The following is a 22,680-nucleotide window of genomic DNA, read 5'->3' on the forward strand; positions in this document are numbered from 1 at the left end:
ATCTACCATGATGTTCATATCCATTACACACCACTAGGCGACTGTGCAAAGATATACATGAGGGGACACCGGAGTCATTAAAGAGTAAAACAGACCGTATTTATTGATATGGAGTAATTTCTAAAATACATTAATATTTTGGTACAGAACACCTCTGGAAGGATCTACAGGAAATTAGACACTGTGCTTACCTCTAGGTGCAAGAATTGTGCTTGGTCATTAGAAATAGAAAGGACATTGACTTTTTCATTCTCTATGTTACTAGTTTACCTTTTTTATTAACTACATGAAAATCCTACCTTAAAAAATAAGTAACTTAAGAATAACCACTGATTTAAACATATCAAATATATGTGAGATAGATGTATCATTTAATTAGGGTAAGTGGGATCCTTGAGAGGACTGATTACATTTATTTAGGGTTCCCGTTGCCTAGAAATTTATATATTATAAGTGTTCTACAAACATGACACTTTTCTAAAAGTTCAACTTGATTCAAAGCGTTTTGTTTTTAGTGAAATGTTGAAAAACCAAAATTATAACTTCAGAAAGAGCAAAAAAATTCCAAAATATTTCAAATTTAAATCTAATTATACAATATGGCATAACGCTGGGGGCACCTGGGTGGCTCAGTGGGTTAAAGCCTCTGCCTTCAGCTCAGGTCATGATCCCAGGGTCCTGGGATCAAGCCCCACATCTGGCTCTCTGCTCCGTGGGGAGCTGCTCCCTCCTCCTCTCTCTCTGCCTGCTTGTGATCTCTGTCTGCCAAATAAATAAATAAAATCTTTAAAATATGGCATAATGTAATAAATGCTAGACTAATAAACCAAAGTTTCAGAGCCAGTCTTGGAAAAATCTCTTCACTACTCTGGACTTGTTTTCTGTAAAACAATAAAATAGTAATAGCACTGCATATGTGGGAGAAGAGGGAGTATAAACATTTTAGATACTAAGGGGTTTGGACAGATAAAATTCTCTGTAATTTTTTTTTATTTTTAAAAGTTTTATTGTGATATAGTTCACATACCATAGAATTTATCTATTTAAATTGCACAATTCAACAGTTTTAGTAAATTGCAGTTTTGCAACCATCAACAAAATCAACTTGAGAACATTTTCCTCATCCACCCACTCCCCCAAAAAACCATCCCATTAGCAGTCATTTTCCCTTCTCCCTCCTCAACCTCCCCTCCTCCAACCCTGAGTCTACTTCCTGCTTCTATATAAATTTACTTATTTGGAACTTTTTACATAAATTGAATCATATATGTAATATTTTCCAACTGGCCTCTCACTTAGCATGCTTTCAAGGTTCATCATATTGTAACAGGTTATCAGGACTTCTTTTTCTTTTTATTGCCAATATTCCATTGTATTGATATATCACATTTTGCTTATTCATTCACCAGTTGATGGACATTTGGATTGTTTCCACTTCGGGGTTATGAATATTTGTGTAAAGTTTTTGGATGGATATATGTCTTCATTTCTCTTGGGTATATTTTTGGGAGTGGATCTGCTGGATCATATGGTAACTATGTTTAACTAGTGGAGGAACCACCTATTTCCAAAATGGGTGCCCCATTTTACATTCCAATCAGTAGGTTATTTCTGGTAGGAATGCAAATTTCTCCAGACCCTCACCAACACTTGTCTTTATGACTCTGTCTGGCTGTCCTATTGGGTGTAAAGTAGTATCTCATTGTGATTTTGATTTGTATTTTTCTGATAAATAATGAATTTGAGTTTTTTTCATGTGTTTATTGGCCCTTTGTACATCTTCTCTGGAGAAATGTTTACTCAGATATTTTACTCACTTTTGTCTTTTATTGTGTTTTAAGAGCTTTTTAGACATGTGTCTCTATTCAAGAGTCCATTATCACATTCATCATTTAAAAATATTTTCTACTCTTTAATGGCTGTCTCTTCATTCTGACAGTATCCTCTGAAACACAAAAGTTGTTAGTTTTGATGAAGTACCATGTATTTAGTTTTGGTGTCTAAGCTTTCGGTGTCTTACCTAAGAAATTATTGCTTAATCCAAAGTTGCAGAGATTTATGCCCATGTTTTCTTCTAAGAATTTATAGTTTGCAACCAGATCTTTGATCCATTTTGAGTTAACTCTGCATATTGTACAAGGTAGTATTCAAAATTCATCCTTTTGCATATAGATATCCAGTAGTGCCAGTAGAATTTGATGGAAGAATACTGTTTCCCCATTGAGGGGAAAATGTATAATGTGTTGGTACTCTGGCTGAAAATCAATTGTACATAAATATTAGAGGATACATCTTTTCCCTCAAGTCTATCCCATTGATCTATATGTGTACCTTGATGCCACTACAACATATTCTTCTTTACTGAAAACTTGTAGTAAGTTTTGAAATCAGAATCAGGAGAGGCAAGTCCTCCCATAATTTTTTTAAATTGTTTTGCCTATTTTCTGTCCCTTAAATTTCCATAATCATTTTAGAATCAGCTTGTCCATTTGTGCAAAGAAATCAGCTAAAATTGATGTAGACGGCCTTGACTCTATAAATTAGTTTGGGAAATATCTTAATATCAAGTTGTTTGATCCAGGAACATGGGATGTCTTTTCATTTATTTAGGTTTTCTTTCTTTCAACAATATTTTGTAGTTTTCAGAGTGTACATTTTGCATTTCTTTCGTTAAACTCGTTCCAAAGTATTTTATCCTTTTTGATGCTATTGTGAACAGAATTTTCTTAATTTCATTTAGTATTATTCATTGTAGATGTAAGAAATATAATTGATGTTTGTATATTGATCTCGTAACCTGCAATCTTGCTGGATCATTTATTAGTTCTCAGTTTCTAGTGGTTTGTTAGAATTTTGTATATAAATACTTTGTCATCTGCAAATAGCAAGTTTTACTTTTTACTTTCCAGTCCGGTTACCCTAGACTTTTTGAATGTCAAATAAACTAATGCGCAATTTAATATTTAGAGTTATTGAAGTCCACATAGTACAAAAATCTTTTAAAAAGAAAAAAAGTGCTATGAAAAAAAGGAAAACAGAAAAGCCAATAAATTAGGGGGCAAGAATTCTGGTTCCCACACCATTATTAATTAGTTGTGTGATCCTGAGCAAATTTCTAAGTCTCTTATCATTCTATATTCTATATTGAAAATCTTCCATTTGGCATATCTGTGATTCCTGGGGTTATGTAAGAAATAGCTTTCCTCAAGTTTTTCAGCCATTACGATTATAATTTTTACTGATTATACTGAGAATCTTCCTCCTTTTCCATTTTTGCCCTTCACAAAGAGAGTAAGGTAACCAACACTCGAAGAGCACACTAACTGTTCCTTCATATTGAGAGAAAATAAAACTCTCAGGAAAGGCACAACAGAAGACACTGAGGGAGTGTAGGCAATTGCAAAGAATTATCCTCATGGTAACAAGCTTAACTATAAATGAAAACTTTAGAGGTTTGTGGAAGAAATGAACAAAAGTGAGCAAGTGGATGAAACATTTACTCTAGTACTGTACTAACATTTTAAAACTTTAAAGAAAAATTAATAAAGATATAAAAAATGGCAAAAGTATGTTTTACAAATATACATTATCCTAAGTTTTAAACACAAGGATCACCTTTTAAAACCAAAGTTTTAGACAACATTTTTAATTATAAATTTAATTAAAATGGAAAAGGTGTCTCATGATACACAGAACCACATTACATTTTTATGCCAAATGTAGAGATTCTGCCTCTGCTAGTGCTGACGATCCTAAAATACTAAGTTATACTTAAATATTTTTAATTCCATTTCAAGAATTTTGGAACCTTAGTTTTAATCTTTCCCTTAAAGGAAGAAGACTATCCAGAGAAGTTCCAGAGTCACCTCTGTCCTTATGACACTGTAGAAAATTCAGAGAACCTTTAGTGGCATCTGGGAAACAGTCCTCTTCATTTCCAGCTGCTTTATAAGCCTGGACACACTGTTCAGTTTCTTTAATATATATCTTAGAGTTATTCAACTTGTTGGCACCATCCTTCTTGAATGCGGCTGGGTTATGCTGCTGAGAACTGGGCTTCATTTTCTGAGTTGTGTTTTTAGCTTTCTCAAACAGTGGGACACTCTCTTCATCAGAGGAATGTCTGTCAAGGCAAACGCTTTTCTTCATTACACTTTTCTGAGTGGTTTGCACATCACCTTTTCTACTATGATCTAAAGCAGTATTTGATGGTCCAACTCTAACACTGGAGGTCTTTACTACTGGGTTGTTGACAGAGTAAGATTTAGAAGTATTCACTTTATAGTTTTCTTGAAATAGCTGATCTCCTTTTATAACTTTAGATTGTCTAGATTCATTTTGCAAATGAATTCCTAGAAGATCCTTTGAAGGATGTGATGGACAATCAGAACCACTCTTAGCAATAAAAGATTCTTTTGTGGTACTTAGGGACGGAGTTTTCAGGTCAACATTTGGTTGTGCATTATCCTGAGGATAGGATGATTTTATACGTATTCGTTCCTTTAAAGGCAAATCCTGAAGATGTAAATGAGTAATGCCAGAAAGTAGATGCTCTTCAGGATTAGCCTTTTGAAGATCCTGATCCAACACTTTATTAATGTTTGTGGTACCCCATTCTGATTTACATGATAATTCTTCTGGGAAACTTTTAAAATTTTCAGGGATGGCTGTTTCAAGTTCTGATTTTAAACCACGAGGGGAAGTGTTCCTTGGAATATCTCGTGAATTAGTAAAAGAAGTACCTTCCCAGTCAATGGTGCTTAATTGTAGATCAGCAATCGCTGATATGTTATGGGATGAAGTCCTAGGTTGACTAGCTTCTGGAAGTAGAGACTTACTGACAGTTGTAACTTGCTGCATAGTCAAAGGTCTTGGAGAAGACATTAAATGCTCTTGTGTATTCAAACAGGGAGTATCTTCAGGTAAAATCAAGCTATTCAATGATGCAGAAATAGATTTCTGGGGTAATGCACAATCAGGGATAATTTCCAAATTTAAGTTGGAATTCGGCACAGAAAAGACTTCACATGTGGGGTTTAAAGTCATCTGTGATTGGAAACCCATCACATTATCTGATTCTGGCCAACTGTTTTCTTTAGACTTAATTTTCATGCCTGAAAAGAAAAAAAGACATTACTATTAAAATCTACTTTATTTTCCTTAACTTGTGTAAACAAATAAAAAAGAGTCCAGATCAGAAATCTTCTGTATGAGTAATTTTTTTTTTTTTTGTCTTTCTTGTCTCAGTGCATTCCTGGCAACTGTTATAACAACAACATAATTCTTAATAAAATATTATAAAATATTTTCTGTTGGAAACAATGTTATAATTGAATTTGTTTTCCTCATCAAGTTCTAGGAAATAAAGAAAATGTGTTTATAATTCAAAACATGTCATGCATACTAGTTGCTCAACAAGCAATAGTAAAGTTACTATTAACACTTGGTTAAGTGAGCAGACACAGAGCAGAACGGTCTTCTTGTGGCTTTAAAAAGACAAAGACGCAAGAGGAAATTCCTAACTCTTATTCTTACAGAACTTTCAGCAAAATTTGGGCAAGATAAGATTCCAATAGAATAGGTAACTCTTCTTTGACATTTGGGTGTAGTATAAATAGCTATCAAATGCGACACTTACTTTTTTGTTTCTTCCCTTTCAGTGCTAAGTTTTGTTTTTGATAAACAGCAACAATCTCAGGATAAGCTGCTTCAAACAATGATTCTTCTTCTATTGTTTGTAGAACCAATTCTCCATGTTTATCCTCCACAGCATAATGCTCTAAAAGATCAAAAACACAGCAAAAACAGCATTAATTGCAGATTTGTAAATTTCAATTTTTCTAGGTAAAATTAAGTTTACCAGGTAATCAAAGTCATGTGCAAATTGATAATTCATTACAAATCTTGCTTTACAACATCTCTGTTTTAATACTAGTTGATACTAGTTGCTAATGCTAGATAATACCAGTTGATACTAGTTCACTGTTTTAATACTAGTTGATACTAGTATAGAATTGATTTTCTTCTGCCTGGCAAGACCTGGAAAAAGATTCCTTTCAAAATGAGAATTTTAAATTCTCTTGATCTAACGATGGTACTTACAGGATAGAACACTTTGCTTAGATAAGGTTGGTTGCTTTTAATTTAGTATAATGAGTGTTAAAATTCCAGATAAAGATTGGGAATAAACAGTTTCTTAGAGCTCCAACATTAACTTTATTGATGGTTCCTCAAAAGAACAGAATTGAGGATACATCCAGGCTCACTGGATTCAAAAGCAGCTACTAAATGAAAATGAGAATGCTTGCATGTAAATTTATAATGTGATATATAAATAGACTAGATCCTTACGTTTATCCTACACATGGGAAAAATCGCATGAGAAGCTACACTATAATGAAATATTAGTGAATGAGTTTAAAGTACAAAAAATGGAAACAGATTAACTTACAGTGTTTCGTAGTTAAACTGGCTAGGAGTACATTTTCTTCCTTAAGAAATAGCACCCACAAAGGACAATGCTCTCTTCTTTTCTTTTTCTAATAGATTGTATTTTTTAATTTGACACAGAGAGAGAAAGAAAGCAGAAGTAGGGGGAGTGGCAGAGGGAGAGGGGGAAGGAGGCTCCCCACTGAGGAGGGAGCCTGACACAGGGCTTGGTTGGTCCTAGGACCCCAGGGAATCATGGCCTGACCCAAAGGCAGATGCTTATCCGACTGAGCCACCCTGGCGCCCCTGACAATGCTCAGTTCTGAACAGAGATGCACTACCAAACTGGGTTAATGTGATTTTCTTTCCTGAAAATATACTACAGTTGGTGGAACTGTTGCTAAACATCCTCAAAATTCTTCAGCTTTCTGTTTTCTTAGTATTGCTTAGAATGGTTTATCTAATTCCATATAATTTCATTCTTCAAAATTACCTATAACTTAAACTTTGACAAATCTACAGCCTCACTCATTCATATATAATCACACAATCTAATTTCAAAGGCAAATAAAAATGAATTTGGAATTACTTTCCATTTTAAATGATCTGTGCTTTCCTTGCCTTCAGTTTGGGAGCTAATTCAGAGTTCACTGCATTTTTGCCTGCAGCAAAATAAGAGTAATTTGACAACTATAAATTCTCATGAAAATGAAACAAAGTAAAGAAAGGAGAACATTTGCAGCAGCATTTTCTTCAGAAATATGGACCAAAACTACTTCCATATTACATTCTTTAAACATTAATTACAATAGAAATGTCAATGTAAGATATTAAGATAAAATTAAAGTTTTTAATATTTACTATTAGTCAAACCTTATTTAAATATCACAGGTAAACTACAAAATCAATCCTCAGTGCATGTGATATGTCTCTTTCCCTCCCTCACGAAGAGAATAAGGTTACCAACATGTTTCACAATGTATATCATATTTGCTAAACATATATGGTTAAATGTTACAAACTTTGCTTAGAGTAAAAACATACCAGGCCTTTCCCATTCTATTTCAAAGCAATGAATTCCATTTCTTTTCCGCGTTTTAACGATTCTGAAAAACAAATTCTTCCAATGAGGTCTAACTGCAGGAGTTATTTTGAAATTTTCAATTTGTAGACTGAATTATTAAATTTTCATTGACTTTTGTTCTATTTTCATAATATTCTAAAGATACTTAAAGAATTATGGTACAGTTATTCTTCTCAATAGTTTATTCAAAAGATAATTTTATTGTTAGGTGCACAGAGTTGATAATGGTAATATCCTATCAGTAGATTTCATTATTAATCAGCGTTCCTTTCCTCCATAATAGTAATTTTTCTTCTAAAGTCTATTTTGTTTCTGTTAATTTTGCTATATCACTTTGGTAAATATTTACATGGTAATCTTTTAAATCTTTTTATTTTCAAATTTTGTGTAGTTTTATTCTGCACATTCCCTATAAATAGCAGAATATTGATATATTGTTTGTTTGTCCTATATAATGCCTTTTAATAGATGAGTTTAATCCACTTATATTTATTTTTGATCACTGACCTTGCTGGATGCTTTTATACAATTTATTTTGTGTTTTCTGTCACCCAATTTTTTCTTTGCTATGTCCCCCTTCCTCCTTCCCGTACTTTTTTAGTTTGACAGTCTTACTTTCTACTTTATGTATTGGTTTCAAAGATAGAAATTGTACTTCTGGTGTTTTAGTGGTTACCGTTCATTGTTTACATACATACTCTGGAAGTTTTAGTTTATTATCATCATTGTATATTAATCACCTAGCATTATGGAGCTATTTATGTATGTATTTTTCCAGTTAGTTTATTAAATGAGCTAAATACATTTATTCATTTCTCTTTATTGGTTGACTACTGTTTTTTGTTATCTACATCATCCCTCTGGGTTCATTTTTCTTCTGGCTTAGGTACCTCCTTTAAGAGTGCTTTTAATGAGGATCCATGATTTATTCACCAACCAGTAAATAAGGCTTAAATGATGTTTAGGCTGCCAATTATTTTTACTCAAAGCTTTGAAACGTGACTCTAGCATTCTGTCATGAAAAAGTAGGCTATCAGATTGTCATTTCTTTGTAGTTTATCATTTTTCTTTGATACTTCCTCCCCAACTTTTAGTTTGTAAGTTTTTAAGTCTTTAGAGAAGTTTCAAGAATGGCACAATGAATACTCATATACCTTTTGCTGAGTTTTACAAATTCCCAGTTCCTGTGCCTTTAGATTTTTGTTCCCTTTCTGATTCATTGAAATAGTTCTATGGTTAAGCTTAGCTATATCATTTTATAGCTATTTCTTTTAATAATCTGTTATTATTACTATTTGAAGCAGAAAAGTATGTGAAGACACGAACTTGTTATCTTGAATGTAAACCATGAATAAACTTTGAATATTTCATACTAGACCTTTACTCCATTTTTATATAACAAAGAGCTATATATCCCACTACTAAGAGTATTAAGATTATTAAAGGTATTAATTAGATTATTATATAGATCATAAGATACCCAAATGGAAACACAGAGACTTCTTTGTACAATTCTTCATATTACCGAATTGGCTGTAGTTGATTAGAATTCCTTCTACCAAGCTTTCTTTCTATCATGTCATAGTGGGTCAAAAGCACTAACAATTTCTCACATGCATAGTGATTGGGCCATTCCATTTTTTCAAGAGTAAATCTCTGAAAATATAAAACAAATAAAACAAGATTTTGTTATCTCTTAGAGGCAAACAGCCCTCTCAGGTAATATCATTTTTTTTCTTACAGAATTAACATTAGTTAAAATAGTATCAATGAGCGTATTCCCAGAAAGAATAATAAGCCTCCTAAGGAGGCAACGTTGCATAAGGAGTAAGTGTGAGACTTGTCAGTTTGAACCCCAGTATGATTATTTCCAAGATGTTGGGTAAATTACTTAATTTCTTTTAGCCTCAGATTTCCATCATAACATATATCTCAACTCAGATTATAAAGATTAAGTGAGGTTACATTTAATGTGTTAAAATATGATAGCTAATTTTAATGTTCAATAAATGCTAGTTGCATTAGTATTACTGTTGTTGGTAGGGATAGGCAACAAGTACTTACAATTTATTGAACTATTATTGGCTTCCCTAGCCACTATCTTAGGGGTTAATATAAATAATCTCATTTAATCTTTATAGTGACTTCAGAAAGTAGTATTATTTCTCTTTTGAGGATAACACATATACAAGGTCACATAATAAGTGATAGATGGTCCAAACTTAAAGTAAGTTCACGGATTAAAAATCCCAATGCCGACATAGCATAATGTATAAACTTATCAAATCACCAAGTTGTACACCTGAGACTAATGTAATCTTGTGTGTCAACTATACCAAAAAAAAAAAAAAAATTTTTTTTTCCATTGTCCTTGTAAACTTTTATAACAACAAATTTATTTCTCACATTCTCTGGGTATTATGTCCTGCCCCCAATATGTTCCTAAATACAATGAATCTGTACATGGTACATAAGGTGTCTTCTAAAGGGCATAACTATGGTTTGTCTTGTGGTCTGCGAAGTATGGTTCTTATGTGGCAAAGGAATGAAGATTAGAAATAAATGCTGAAAAAAATGCAGTCAAAGAGTCAAAGCTGTTTTAAATCTCCTCTCAGACCAAAGTGATTATCCCTTCTTATCTTCCTAGTACACAACTACATAGCATAAAGTAATATTTATTTTCCCATACCTGAAACAACAATAAATCAGGTCTTCGGTACCTGATTACTTTCACCAATTTATCCTTGTTCAGAAGGAATTCTTGAATAACCTAGCAAGAGGAAATAAAATAGAAATTCAGACTTCAAATTTTTTAAAAGAACTTCTGAAATAAGACATACATTTGAATTATTAACTATTACCTCATGGAATGGGAATCCCTCACAACTGCAAGCTTTTCTGAAAATAAATTATATACATGTTGTTAATATCATCAGGCAATTTTAGATTATAAATTCATTTCATCCAATCTCTGCTGATTTAATGAAAAATACCCTTGGATAATATCCCAGTCATCAAACTTCTCTTTGAATAACTACTAAATCAGTCTTCTGAGACTGCCTAAAGTCTGAACTGAATCAAAAAACAGATTTTGTGAAATGTTACTAATCTAGACATGGGGGAAGGGTATGTGGAAATAATTCAACTAGAGGTGTATAAATAGGTCAGGACAGAAAAAAAGGAGTCAGAAGAACTTACTTCTTAATGCTGTTCTCTATGGCGCTCAGTTGTCTGCCATGCCCTGTGCTGTGCCACTCACAAGGACAGCAGTATTCATGATCATGCGGCTTACAATACTGATTAGTTTTACAGAGTCTGCATCCATTACGTACATGATCCTTAGATGAACCTTTATGGAAACACAAAGAAGTATGATTTTCACTGCTTTTTGATTTACCTTCTATATAATTTTATTTTTTTGCCCTATCCAGATTTTTAAAAATGAACATGGTGTTGTGAAGTCCTTAGCCTATAGAAAGGTTCCAATACATTTAGGTTAAATAGAAGAATAATGCATACTGTAATAATTCTTAAGACAACGTAGATCCTGAGCTCTTACATGACACTTTTTTGTTGTTTCTATAGTATATTCTTCTATCTGAAACTGTTAATTTGTAACTAGAAATTATAATTTTATGATAATCAACAATGGAAAACTTTGTGGTGTATTTGGTAACTACATGCAAGAAAAGTAGGATGTAATCACTAACATTAAAAAGGATTATTTATGGGATGCCTGGGTGGCTCAGTTGGTTGAGTATCTGCCTTCAGCTCAGGTCATAGCCCCAGGGTCCTGAGATCGAGCTCCACATTGGGTTTTCTGCTCAGCAGGGCGTCCGCTTGTCCCCCTAACTCTCCCTCTGTGCTTATCCTCACCTCTCTCAAATAAATAAATAAATAAATAAATAAATACAATCACAAAAGAAAAAGATTCTTTACTTAACAGAATTCATGAAATGGTTTCTTTAATGGGAATATTAAAAGAATGTAACAGTTAATTACCTCTGCTAGTATCTAGCCCTCAGTAAACTTCACAGCTAGTTTTAAACTGTGGTTGGAACATGAATGAATTATGACTATGGCAGAGGTGTATGGCCCTAGTTCCCTTTTGAAGGAATGACCACCTTTAACACTGTTTTGAGAATACAGAAGAGCACACATAATTGATAGGAACTAAAACTCATTTATAAAGTGTCAAAAAACTACAGAATTGAATTCTATAAAGTATCCTATAAAAACATTTATATCGTCCATGATTTTACCTGTAATTTAATAATGCTTACGAACATATACTGAGACAAACAGACAAAGAATTTCTTCTCTTTTTAATTTTTATTGTTATTTTTTAAAGGTCTTATTTATTTGAGAGTTAGAGAGAAAGAGCATGAACTGATGGGAGAGGAGGTAGAGGAGAGAGAGAAGCGGACTCCCCGTGGGTGGGAAGCCTGACCCAGAGCTCAGTTCCAGGACCCTGAGATCATGACCTAAGCCAAAGGCAGATAGATGCTTAACCATCTGAGCCACCCAGAAACCCCAAGAATTTCTTTTAAAGGATGAGCTGACAAGATCTCCTACTTTCTCCTGGGAGCGAAATGTGCTTCTGATCTAATACACGCTAATGACATTTTTTTTTTTAACCAAGTGAAGAGGAACCAAGTTATTTTCAATAATAATAAACATATATTAGAAATTAATAGTGTTATTTTTAAAGATTTCATTTATTCACAAAGGAGAGAGATCACGAGCAGTGGGGAGGGTAGAGGGAGAAGCAGACTCCCTGCTGAGTAGATTGCCTGACTTAAGACTCATTCTGGGACCCCAGGATCATGACCTGTGCTGAAGGCAAGGTGCTTAACCAACTGAGCCACCCAGATACCCTAGAAATTAGTTTTAAGTCACTTTTTTATGCAAATAAAAATAAATGGTTTTAATTTGATTTCCCCCTAAGATTTAGCATTATGACATTTCTTTTTTTGTTTAAATGGATTTCTATATTGAAAACATAATTTTAACATCTACATAATTTGGTAACATAGTTTGAAATTGCACTTGCCCTGTGCTTATTGTTTACATCATATTATTTCATTCAAATAACATCTATTGTGCATATGAGACACAACTCCTGATACTGAGGATATTCAATCTACTGAGGAAGAGATTATGTAACCAGTATTATAAGAATAGGATGACAATGTGGGTATCACACAGTAATGTTCTAGAGATTTCATTCCCTATGTCTGCTTACCTGGATGGGAACACACAGAACAATGGGCCGGTGTTTTAATAGCTAGTGGTTGTGGATCAGAGGGTGATTCTTCATTCCACTGAGTAAACCTGCAAAAAAAAAAAAAAAAAAGTTAAAAGGAAAAATGACACAAAACAAAAACAAGGTCACCAAAATGCCATGCTCTCAAATGCCAGGCTATTCTCTTCCCTTCCTTACCTGCCCATTTGTTTTCTCTTTGATGATAAAGTCACTGGCCCAGCCTGGGAAAACCCTCAATCTATGTACCTCAATTTAAAAATGTGGCCCCAAGGATAATAGAGTTGCAACAGGAGGAAGAGAGAATCAGACGGTTACAGAAGAGAAGAGAAGGAAGTTGGAGGAGTGGAAGGGAAGGGAGGAGGAAAGAGAAGGAGGGAAGGAGAGGGAGGGATAAGGAGAAGAAGAGAAAAAGAATATGTACTCATATCTTCATGTACTCATATGTATGTACTCATATCTTCATGTACTCATATCTTCATGTACTCATATGTATGTACTCATATCTTCATGTACTCGTGTGTATGTACTCGTATCTTTATGTACTCGTATCTTCATGTACTCGTGTGTATATACTCGTATCTTCATGTACTCGTGTGTATATACTCGTATCTTCATGTACTCGTGTGTATATACTCGTATCTTCATGTACTCGTGTGTATATACTCGTATCTTCATGTACTCGTGTGTATATACTCGTATCTTCATGTACTCGTGTGTATATTCTCGTATCTTCATGTACTCGTGTGTATATACTCGTATCTTCATGTACTCGTGTGTATATACTCGTATCTTCATGTACTCGTGTGTATATACTCGTATCTTCATGTACTCGTGTGTATATACTCGTATCTTCATGTACTCGTATGTATATACTCATATATTCATGTACCCATATGTATATATTCATATATTCATTCAGTTTGGGGGTGTTTTCTTTTTAGAGAATCTTAAGTTAGGCAGCAAGATGTAAGGAGAATGACTTGTATTTATGTCTTTTTGATCTCTTTTCTGTGTGAGTACGAAACAAATAGAATGATGTACGTGAACATTTTCCCATATCAGGAATAGGGGTGAAGGGTAAACTATACAACTAAACAGAACATTAAGTTTCTAAGTAAAAACTTAAAAAAATCTAGATCACCTGAAATGATCATTTCCTTAATCTCTTATGCAAACTGTAAAACACTGCCTGTTTAACGAACGATTTTAAGGAAAATGTGTATCTGTTAAGGTTTCTACTAAATAAACGTTAATTTTATTTTTGGCTAAAGTTCAAGGCAACATAAAGCCACCAAGGGAATAATTAAGAGGATAATTAAGTATTCCCCATAAAAACAAATGGCTCTGAATTATGTTTCTCCACTTACAGAAGTTAAAGGTCTAACAAAAAAGTAAATTACCTCTTGAGTTCATTGTGCAGTGTCTGGTACTAGGAGTTATTATTTGGCTTTTGGAATTTCTGTCCCATTTACTATAAAGATCAAGTATGAGCTTGCTAAAAATGAAGCATTAATAGATGCTGGATAAATAAATAGAACTTTAAATGTGGGAGAAAAAGGGGGAAAGTCAGTCTATATTAAAATTAGAATGATATATAATGATAATAAGAAAGGTAATTTTATTCTTTTCAAATGTTCAAACATTTCATAAAATGTTGCCAAAAGCACATATTTGCTGACACTACGTCGGTAAGGATGATTTGTAGTCAGCCAAGTCGCATACCTTCTTTTCATTCTTCACATTATTCTTCACAATTCCCAAATGATTCCATGACAAAGTATAGCTTTTTTTCCGGCTTTGGCACAGTGCTCACTAATACCAGCAACATATTCATTAAAGTCTTAGATCTATCAGTAGCTTTATATCTGAAAGAGCTCCTTCTTATTCACTCCATACTTTATTATCATTAATATTAATTCATAATTAACATTAACACAAACCATTGCTTTCATTAAGTAAATATATTCACATTCTTTCAAAACTAAATAGCACAGTTGGTAAACTACCATATATTCCATACCTTACCTTTTTTGAATCCTTAAATTGCACAGTCTAAATTAATTAGAATGTATTACTAAATATGTGGCTCCAGAACAAAGGGTATTCAAGTAAAAATTGTGATCAAGTGTTATATGTATTTAAATACTTACAATATGTCAGGCATTTCACTTACAGAGAATAAATATGATATCAAAATATTTTATATCAAAAATAATTTTAAATATAAAGTTTTAAATGTAAAATTATTTTATGGTTATATTTACCTTGGTGGTAAAACAGTCTAAAATAGCCTGTGGTAAAAGCACATGGTTATAAAAAACACATTTGGCGTCTTACTACTTCTGTATGTAGTGACCTAATAGTGAAAAAAAATACAGTATGGTTTAGGATGTATATTCTTATCTTTTCTTTGGAAATCTCATAATTAAAAAAAAAAAAGTTTTTATTTTATTGTTATTATTTTAAAGATTTCATTTGGGGGGGTGCCTGGGTAGCTTAGTTGGCTAAACCTCCGACTCTTGACTTCGGCTCAGGACATGATCTCAGGGTTGTGAGATTGAGCCCCACGTGGAACACCACGCTCAGTGGGGAGTCTGCTTGAGATTCTCTCCCTCTCTCCCTCTGACCCCTCCCCACTTCCACACAAACTCTCTCTAAAATATATAAAAAATAAAAATCTTTAAAAAATCCATTTTATAAAGATTTTAAGTAATCTCTACACCCAACATGAGGCTTGAGCCCACAACTCCAAAATCAAAGCATGCTCCACTGACTGAGCCAGTCAGCCATCCTCAAAATCAGTGATTTTAGGGGCGCCTGAATGACTTAGTCAGTTGAGCAATAGCTTCCAGTTTTGGCTTAGGCCATGATCTCAGGGTAGTGAGATGAAGCCCCATGTCAGCCTCTGTGCTCAGAGTGGAGTCTGCTTGATACTCTGTTTCTCTCTCTCTTTCTGCCCCTCCCACCACTCATGCTGACACATGTCCTCTCTCTCAAATAAATAAATAAACCAATAAATAAATAACATCTTAAAAAAAAATCAGCGACTTTAAATGAAAATATAGAGAAATTTAAAAATCTAAAACCTAGGATGTGCCTGGGGGCTCAACTGGTTAAGCGCCCGACTCTTGATGTGGGCCCAGGTCATGATCTTGGGGTTGTGAGATCAAGTCCCACGTGGGGCTCTGCGCTGGGCATGGAGCCTGCTTAGGATTCTCTCTCCCTCTTACCCCCACAAAAAATATAATAAAAATAAAAAATTATATAATACAACTGAGTTGAATATATATGCTTTTTGTAATATAATACGTTTTGTATAATACTTTTTGTAATGTCACTATTCAGTTCAACAAAAATAAATGTCTAATGTCACTAGAGTCATTTTTAGTTACCTTTGAAGTAGACTTTGCCCTTTCAAAGTCTGTATAAGCTTTAATGCTCGCTCTTTGCCAACTCCAGGGACTCCCTTTCAGAAAGCGGAAAAGAAATGCAAATTTTAGTCACTGGGGAACGGAGAAATAGAGCATGACATGTCCATTCAATGGGAGGTTGTGCAGCTGACAGAATAAGGCAACTATGTAGTCACAGAAAAAAGATGTGTAAGATACCTTGCCACACGTCAAATAATAATTGCAGAATAGCCCACCAAATAGATTTGTAAGTAAAATGACTATGATATTGTTAATCTGTGCAAATCCCAAAGTCACAGGATTATATACTAAATCACTGACAGTGTTTATTTTAAGGGAGGGAGGAACAGAACTTTAAAGCGCTTTCACTTTTTACATTAATTATTTTGATAGTCTTTTAATTTGACCTAACTTCAGGTTATATCTGTAATCAGAAAAAGCATGTCCACTCACTTAGATGAACACTTAATATACAGCCAGACATCAAAAGAGAACAAAGAAGAGTTCCAAGTTAACTCTTGAAATTAATAATTTAAGAAAAATGAAAACAAGTGTTAAGTTGCCAACACACACACACAAATGTTAATGTATGTGTATTTGCATGACAATTTCTGGTTTGAGTCTTCTGGTTTATGAATATATCCGTAGAAGCAGGGCTGTTACTTAGCCAATATGTACTGGGACAGACATACCAGTTGCTAAAGTATTTCCAAATTGGTTAGGAAAGTCACTAAACAAGCATCCTAAGGACTTGCTGGCAAAGGGATCTCCCTCCAGCCTGAATCCCCTTCCCAATCCTCGTACACTCAGGATCAGCTACCAACAGGGTAGCACCTGGCATGACAGCGGACCCAGAAGTCTTGTTTCATGGTTACAGCCCACGTTTTAGGCATACACATTGCTAGACATTTTGTATAACACCCTTCTTATATTAGCATTTAGCTACATGTTAAGTTTTTAAAGGTAAATCATGTTAGTCCATAAGTGGTAAAAATCTTTAAGTAGAACAAAATAAACAGATACCAGTTTCGTTACAAAGGATAGAAAATGTCAAAACAGCTAAGGTTAATAATACATAATGTAACACCCCTGTAGCTAAAATTGGTTTCTGTGAGTTTAATTTTGCAAGTTTTTTCTTACATTTAACATTTGGCTGTTTCTAAACTTTAATTATGATATAATTACATGTGGGAAATAAGAATCTTCTATTTCAGAATAAGCATTATAATAAAATAATTACTTTTGCTTTATTTAAAGGTTTCCCTCCTCCTGTGTTTCCTTTTCTTATTAGCTAAATAAAGTCATTTTCTCTCTCTGGTCACTGATGACATAAGTTAGAAATGATGGCTAATAATTTTACTATCCTGCTATTTTTTCCTCTCTCCTAAACTCTGATGAAAAAACATAGAGATGTCATCCTTGTTAGACTTCTCCTGGGGATAGAATAATAGTATAATGAAGGATTTAATAAGAACATAGAGATGATCAGTAGGGACCTAATGAAGGGACGACATAATAAGAACTACAATTCAAGGCATTCCATACTTTTAAATATATTTAAGAATGGGGTTTGCCTTGTAATTTTTTTTTTAACATACAATATACTATTTGCTTCAGGGGTACAGGTCTGTGATTCATCAGTCTTACACATTTCATAGCACTCACTATAGCACATACCCTTCCCAATGTCCATCACCCAGTCACCCCATCCCTCCCACCCCCTCTCCTTATAATTCTTAATTTATCACTCACCTATTAGAAGACCTATTTGTTACAGGGTACTTTACTTTGCATCTTAAATAAAATGTTTTCATGAACAAAACTCAATTCAATGCTAAGAGGCAAGGAAGGATGAATGGCTTACCCCAATAATCATGTTGCCTAGCAACAGTAAGAATACTGAGCATGTGCACAGCTGGAAAGCTGCAAGGAAGATTGAAAACCAAAAAACAGACAAAACAGTGATAGAAATTAATACTGGCATGACACAAGAAAAGAATAATTCCTGTATTTTTTTAAATGGTAGTAAAACTTGAATGTCATTCTCTTAGTTTAGAGTAATGGTTTACTGACATGTAAGTTGTGGGCCTAGCTATTATTCCATTTTAATTTATACATTCAGTGTCACAATGAGCCAGTTTTTTAAATGTCACTTGAAATGCTGATTATTTTCTTTAGCAAATTGTTTATTATGCCTAAAATTATACTCTAAATTAGGTTCTTAATCAGATAGCTATATTATTTTTATATTTATACAGCATGTAAGGTATCAAAAAAGACACATTATGACTAGTAAGTAAATACAACAATCTAAGCATACCTTTGGAAGATAATCACAGCCCAGTAGTATAGCTAGTCCAACCAGAGCATCTCTATCTAAACCTAGTTTACTCTCAATAGACGACATTGTATAACAATCAACATGTGGATCCTAGAAAAAAGTAAACATTTGTAGATTAAACATTATAAAAAAGTATTTGTCTCTAAATGCTTAATTATTCCTAAAAGCTAAAATAGGGGGAAAAAAAATTATCCTGATCACCAGAATCTTCACAGAATATAACACTTCAATATCTGGAAATAAAGTCATAGTTTCAAAAACTGGCTTGAAAAACAATCTATAATAGTCAAAATTTTCCTCTTCATTATTTTTTGATGTCTACAAAAAATTTTCATCCTACAGAATTAGACCCTGTAAAGTGAATATTGTAAAAAGTAAACATTCTCTGTAATTGCAACATCTAAAGTTAACCATTATACTCTTATTAACACTATAGTGCATATTCTTTTTTTTATTAGTTCAGAGGTAGAATTTAGTGATCCATCAGTTACATATAACACCTAGTGCTCATTCCATCAAGTGCCCACCGTAATGCCCATCACCCAACTAACCCTTCCCTCCAACCCACCTCCCCTCCAGCAAATCTGTTTGTTTCCTAGAGTTCAGTGTCTCTTATGGTTTGCCTCCCTCTCATGAATATTCTTCCAAAAAACACTTTGACATATATATGCAAATATTTATTATTATTGGCTGAATTTAGAATTATATAAAAGTACTATTTTGTAACATTTTTTGGTCACTAATACATCTTTAATATCAATAATACATATCTTTTTTTTTAATGATCAAGACCTGAGCTGGGATCAAGAGTCAGCTGCTTAACCAACTCAGTCACCCAGGTGCTCCAATATTATCTTTTTAATGACTGCTTGCTACTAATAAAATGGACTCTGAGGCAATGTGTCTCAGTGGGAACACTATTAGCATTTTCAGAGAGATAAGAGAATCATCTGGCAAGAGGTTTAGCTTTCCTGGCTCCAGTCTACCAAATGTCAATATAATCTTCCTTGCCCAGCTTTGAATAGTTACAACCAAAATTTCTGCTGGCAATACCTCTCTAACTGAGAACCACGGCTGTGTTTAATCATTCCCTAGAAATGGGCATTTGAGAAGTGCCTGAGTGGCTCAGTCAGGTAAGCAACTGACCTCAGCTTAGGCCATGATCTCAGGGTCCTAGGATCAAGCCCAGTGTCAGGTTCTGGGCTCAGCTCTTCCCCCTGCTCATGCACGTGCTCTCTCTCTCAAATAAATAAATAAAATCTTTAAAAAAAAAAAAAAAGGGCACTCAGGCTGTTTGCCTCATTTTCTTTACTTACTAACAATGCTGCAATTAACATCCTTGTACATCTCTTCTTGCATATTTACAGGTGTTTTTGAGGATAAATTACTAAAAATGGAAATTCTGGGTCAAAGCAAGACATTTCATATGCATTTTTATAATACATTATCAAAACTGACTTAGAATTAAATCATGTGAAACAAATCAAGCTCTTAAAAGAGAAATCCACTTTTCAGAGAAAATGGACTATGTGTCATATTTGTAACCACATTTCATTTCATTTTGCAATTGTTATGTGCCAGGCATTATGGTAAGTATTTTACACCATTTAATAATCGCTTTTCAAAAGGTACTCTGTGGGACAAATGCTGAAAATGAGAAAGAAAAGTACCTTGGTATTCATAGTGAAATTCCTATAAACAGTCTGGGCGCCATAGAGGAAAGCATCCCCATCATCAGTGAGGCAGCCGTCTACGTAACCACTGGCATTAAGATAAGCACACATGGCTTCCGCTTCCCCAGCAGCTTGGACCCAGGGAATTCCTAAGCAATCCAGCATATCGAGGCACTGAAAAGAAAAGACAGATGCAAGAAATCTAAGAACACCATTTTACTGCTATTTTTTCCAGTGTTAGTAAATGACTTCTGTGTTATAAATATTAATTGTTAACTATTTAGGTGTTTTACAAATTGTGATATTTAAGAAATGATTGGAAATCTGAATACTGAATACTTTATGGCATTAAAGAGTGATAATAAGAAATGTAGTTTGGTTATGTTTATATTTATTTTTAAAGAGTCCTTATTTTTTGACATAGATATTGAAATACTGAAACTGAGGCAATATTATGTGTGGGATTTGCTTCAGAATGACATGGGAGTAGGGAGTGAGTGGGGACACAGATAAAACAAGATTGGCTAAGAGCTGTTAATTGGTCAAGATTGATGATGGGTTACTTTTATATTGATTTAAAAATTTCCATAACGAAAGCTTTAAAAATGGCAATTGAAAAGCAATCCACATTCAATTAAAAATTAATTTAAAAATTACATTTTGGGGACGCCCGGGAGATTCAGTTGGTTAACTATTTGCCTTCAGCTCAGGTCAGGATCTCAGGGCCCTGAAATTGAGCCCCAAGTTGGGTTTCCTGCTTAGCAGAGAGTCTGCTTCTCCCTCCCCCTTTGATCCCCGTACCTACCCCCACTCATTCTCTCTAAGAAATAAAATCTTTTTAATAAGCTGCATTTTAGAAAAAACATTAAATATTCAATTTTCACTGTTTTGTTCAATGTTATCTCAAGATTTAAAAAAAATCTTTAAATGGTTATTAATTACATTAAGGTTTACATCTGCAAAACTACAAAAATTCCTCTCACATGATGGTCAACTTAATATGAACTCTTCCAAAGATGCTGTTATCAAATTTTATTTGAGACCTTACAGTTTTCTTCTTTTTCTCTATCATGTCCATATAATGAAACTCTCATGTTGTGGGAAAGCACATAGGGACCAGTTGTTGATTTGTTCCCTGAGGTCAAATGGCTATGCAAGGTGGTTCTAGCCATGTGCTGATTAATAAATAATCCTCAGTGAGTTTCCTTTGTGTTACGAGTTGAACCCAGAAGAACAGCTTGTAGTCTAGCCTTACAGCCTAAGGCACTCTTGCTTGTCACTCATGCACTTTACAATGAGAAATACTGGGAATGGCGAGGAAAAGAGGCTTTTAACCTGTAGTTTCTAGAGAATGATGCTGTAAATATCATGTTTTGCTTTAACTGACTGCTTGCATGATTATTACATAAGAAAAACCTCTGCCAGATGTTGCCCAAGGCAGACAGGATTCAAAAAGCAAAGTACTATGGTGGGGGGAAAAAAGAAGGTACTTTCCAGGTCTCTGGCTGGGTGACTTTAGGGAGATAGTTTTGATATTTCTGCCTTCCTCTAGGTAAGAAATATCCTTCCAGGGGCACCTGGGCGGCTCAGCTGGCTAAGCATCTGCCTTCAGCTCAGGATCAAGCCTCACGTCCAGCTCCCTGCTCAGCGAGGAGGCTACTTCTCTCTCCCCATTGCCTCTCCCCTGTTTGAGATCCTTCCCTCTCTCATCGTTAAATAAATAAATAAAATCTTAAAAATGAAAGAAAGAAAGGAAGGAAGGAAGCAAGAAAGCTAATAAACAAGAGAGTTTGGAACTTATTTCAGATGCCTGCATTATTTGTCATTCCAACTCTTCAAAAACCAGCACAGAATTGGAGATGAGGCTGGTTATAAATTTGCCTACCCTAAGTCTATCATGTGGGGTGGTATTAGAGGAAAACCAATTTTGTTTCATCCTTATACCTAAAAGATGGCAGTGGGTTAGCAAGAAGTACGGCGTAGTAACTAAAAGTACAGATAAATGAAAATGAATTTTTTATTCATTCAGGCAACACTGAACAGTGACACAAAATGCTTAGGAACACCACAATTACTACAACTACTACAATAAAGAAAAAGAAACGGAGCAATTTTCTCAAGAAGACATGAACATCTTGTTACTTTATACTGGCTATTTCATGCCCTCAGTATGTGGACCATAGATATTTCCAGGAACAGACAATGTAAGAAATAATTAGAATCTAGTACAGATACTTTCTTCAACTACTGATAGTCATTATGGTGGAAAGATCACTAATTGGAAACTATTTTTTAAGATCACATTACAAATAGAAAATAAAATTTCAAGAGAAAAATGATTATTATTTTATGTAATATCTTTTAAAAGAAATGAAAATTTTAACCACAATTAAAAAGAAAAATGGAACGCCTGGGTGGTTCAGTTGGTTAAGCATCTGCCTTTGGCTCAGGTCATGATCCCAGGGTCCTGGGTTCAA

The 22,680-nt window shown here is 34.1% G+C and overlaps 1 protein-coding gene across 1 annotated transcript in view; it reads right to left on the minus strand.

The window, feature by feature from the left end:
- Nucleotides 1–77: 77 nt before the first annotated feature.
- The window catches only part of GEN1 (GEN1 Holliday junction 5' flap endonuclease), a 33,001-nt gene continuing 10,398 nt past the window's right edge, over nucleotides 78–22,680 (minus strand). The window contains exons 4-14 of the mRNA XM_013052938.2: nucleotides 20,201–20,377; nucleotides 18,510–18,620; nucleotides 16,172–16,245; nucleotides 12,759–12,847; nucleotides 10,712–10,862; nucleotides 10,375–10,411; nucleotides 10,203–10,283; nucleotides 9,039–9,169; nucleotides 7,474–7,535; nucleotides 5,639–5,779; nucleotides 78–5,114 (exon numbers count right to left, since the gene is read on the minus strand). Of these exons, the coding sequence (XP_012908392.1) occupies nucleotides 3,793–5,114; nucleotides 5,639–5,779; nucleotides 7,474–7,535; nucleotides 9,039–9,169; nucleotides 10,203–10,283; nucleotides 10,375–10,411; nucleotides 10,712–10,862; nucleotides 12,759–12,847; nucleotides 16,172–16,245; nucleotides 18,510–18,620; nucleotides 20,201–20,377 (2,376 nt within the window). The 3' untranslated portion in view covers nucleotides 78–3,792. The remainder of the gene's footprint in view (nucleotides 5,115–5,638; nucleotides 5,780–7,473; nucleotides 7,536–9,038; nucleotides 9,170–10,202; nucleotides 10,284–10,374; nucleotides 10,412–10,711; nucleotides 10,863–12,758; nucleotides 12,848–16,171; nucleotides 16,246–18,509; nucleotides 18,621–20,200; nucleotides 20,378–22,680) is intronic.

The sequence above is a fragment of the Mustela putorius genome, unplaced genomic scaffold (assembly GCF_011764305.1).
Source record: "Mustela putorius furo isolate JIRA1106 unplaced genomic scaffold, ASM1176430v1.1 tig00537284_pilon_pilon_pilon, whole genome shotgun sequence".
Lineage (NCBI taxonomy): Eukaryota > Metazoa > Chordata > Mammalia > Carnivora > Mustelidae > Mustela > Mustela putorius.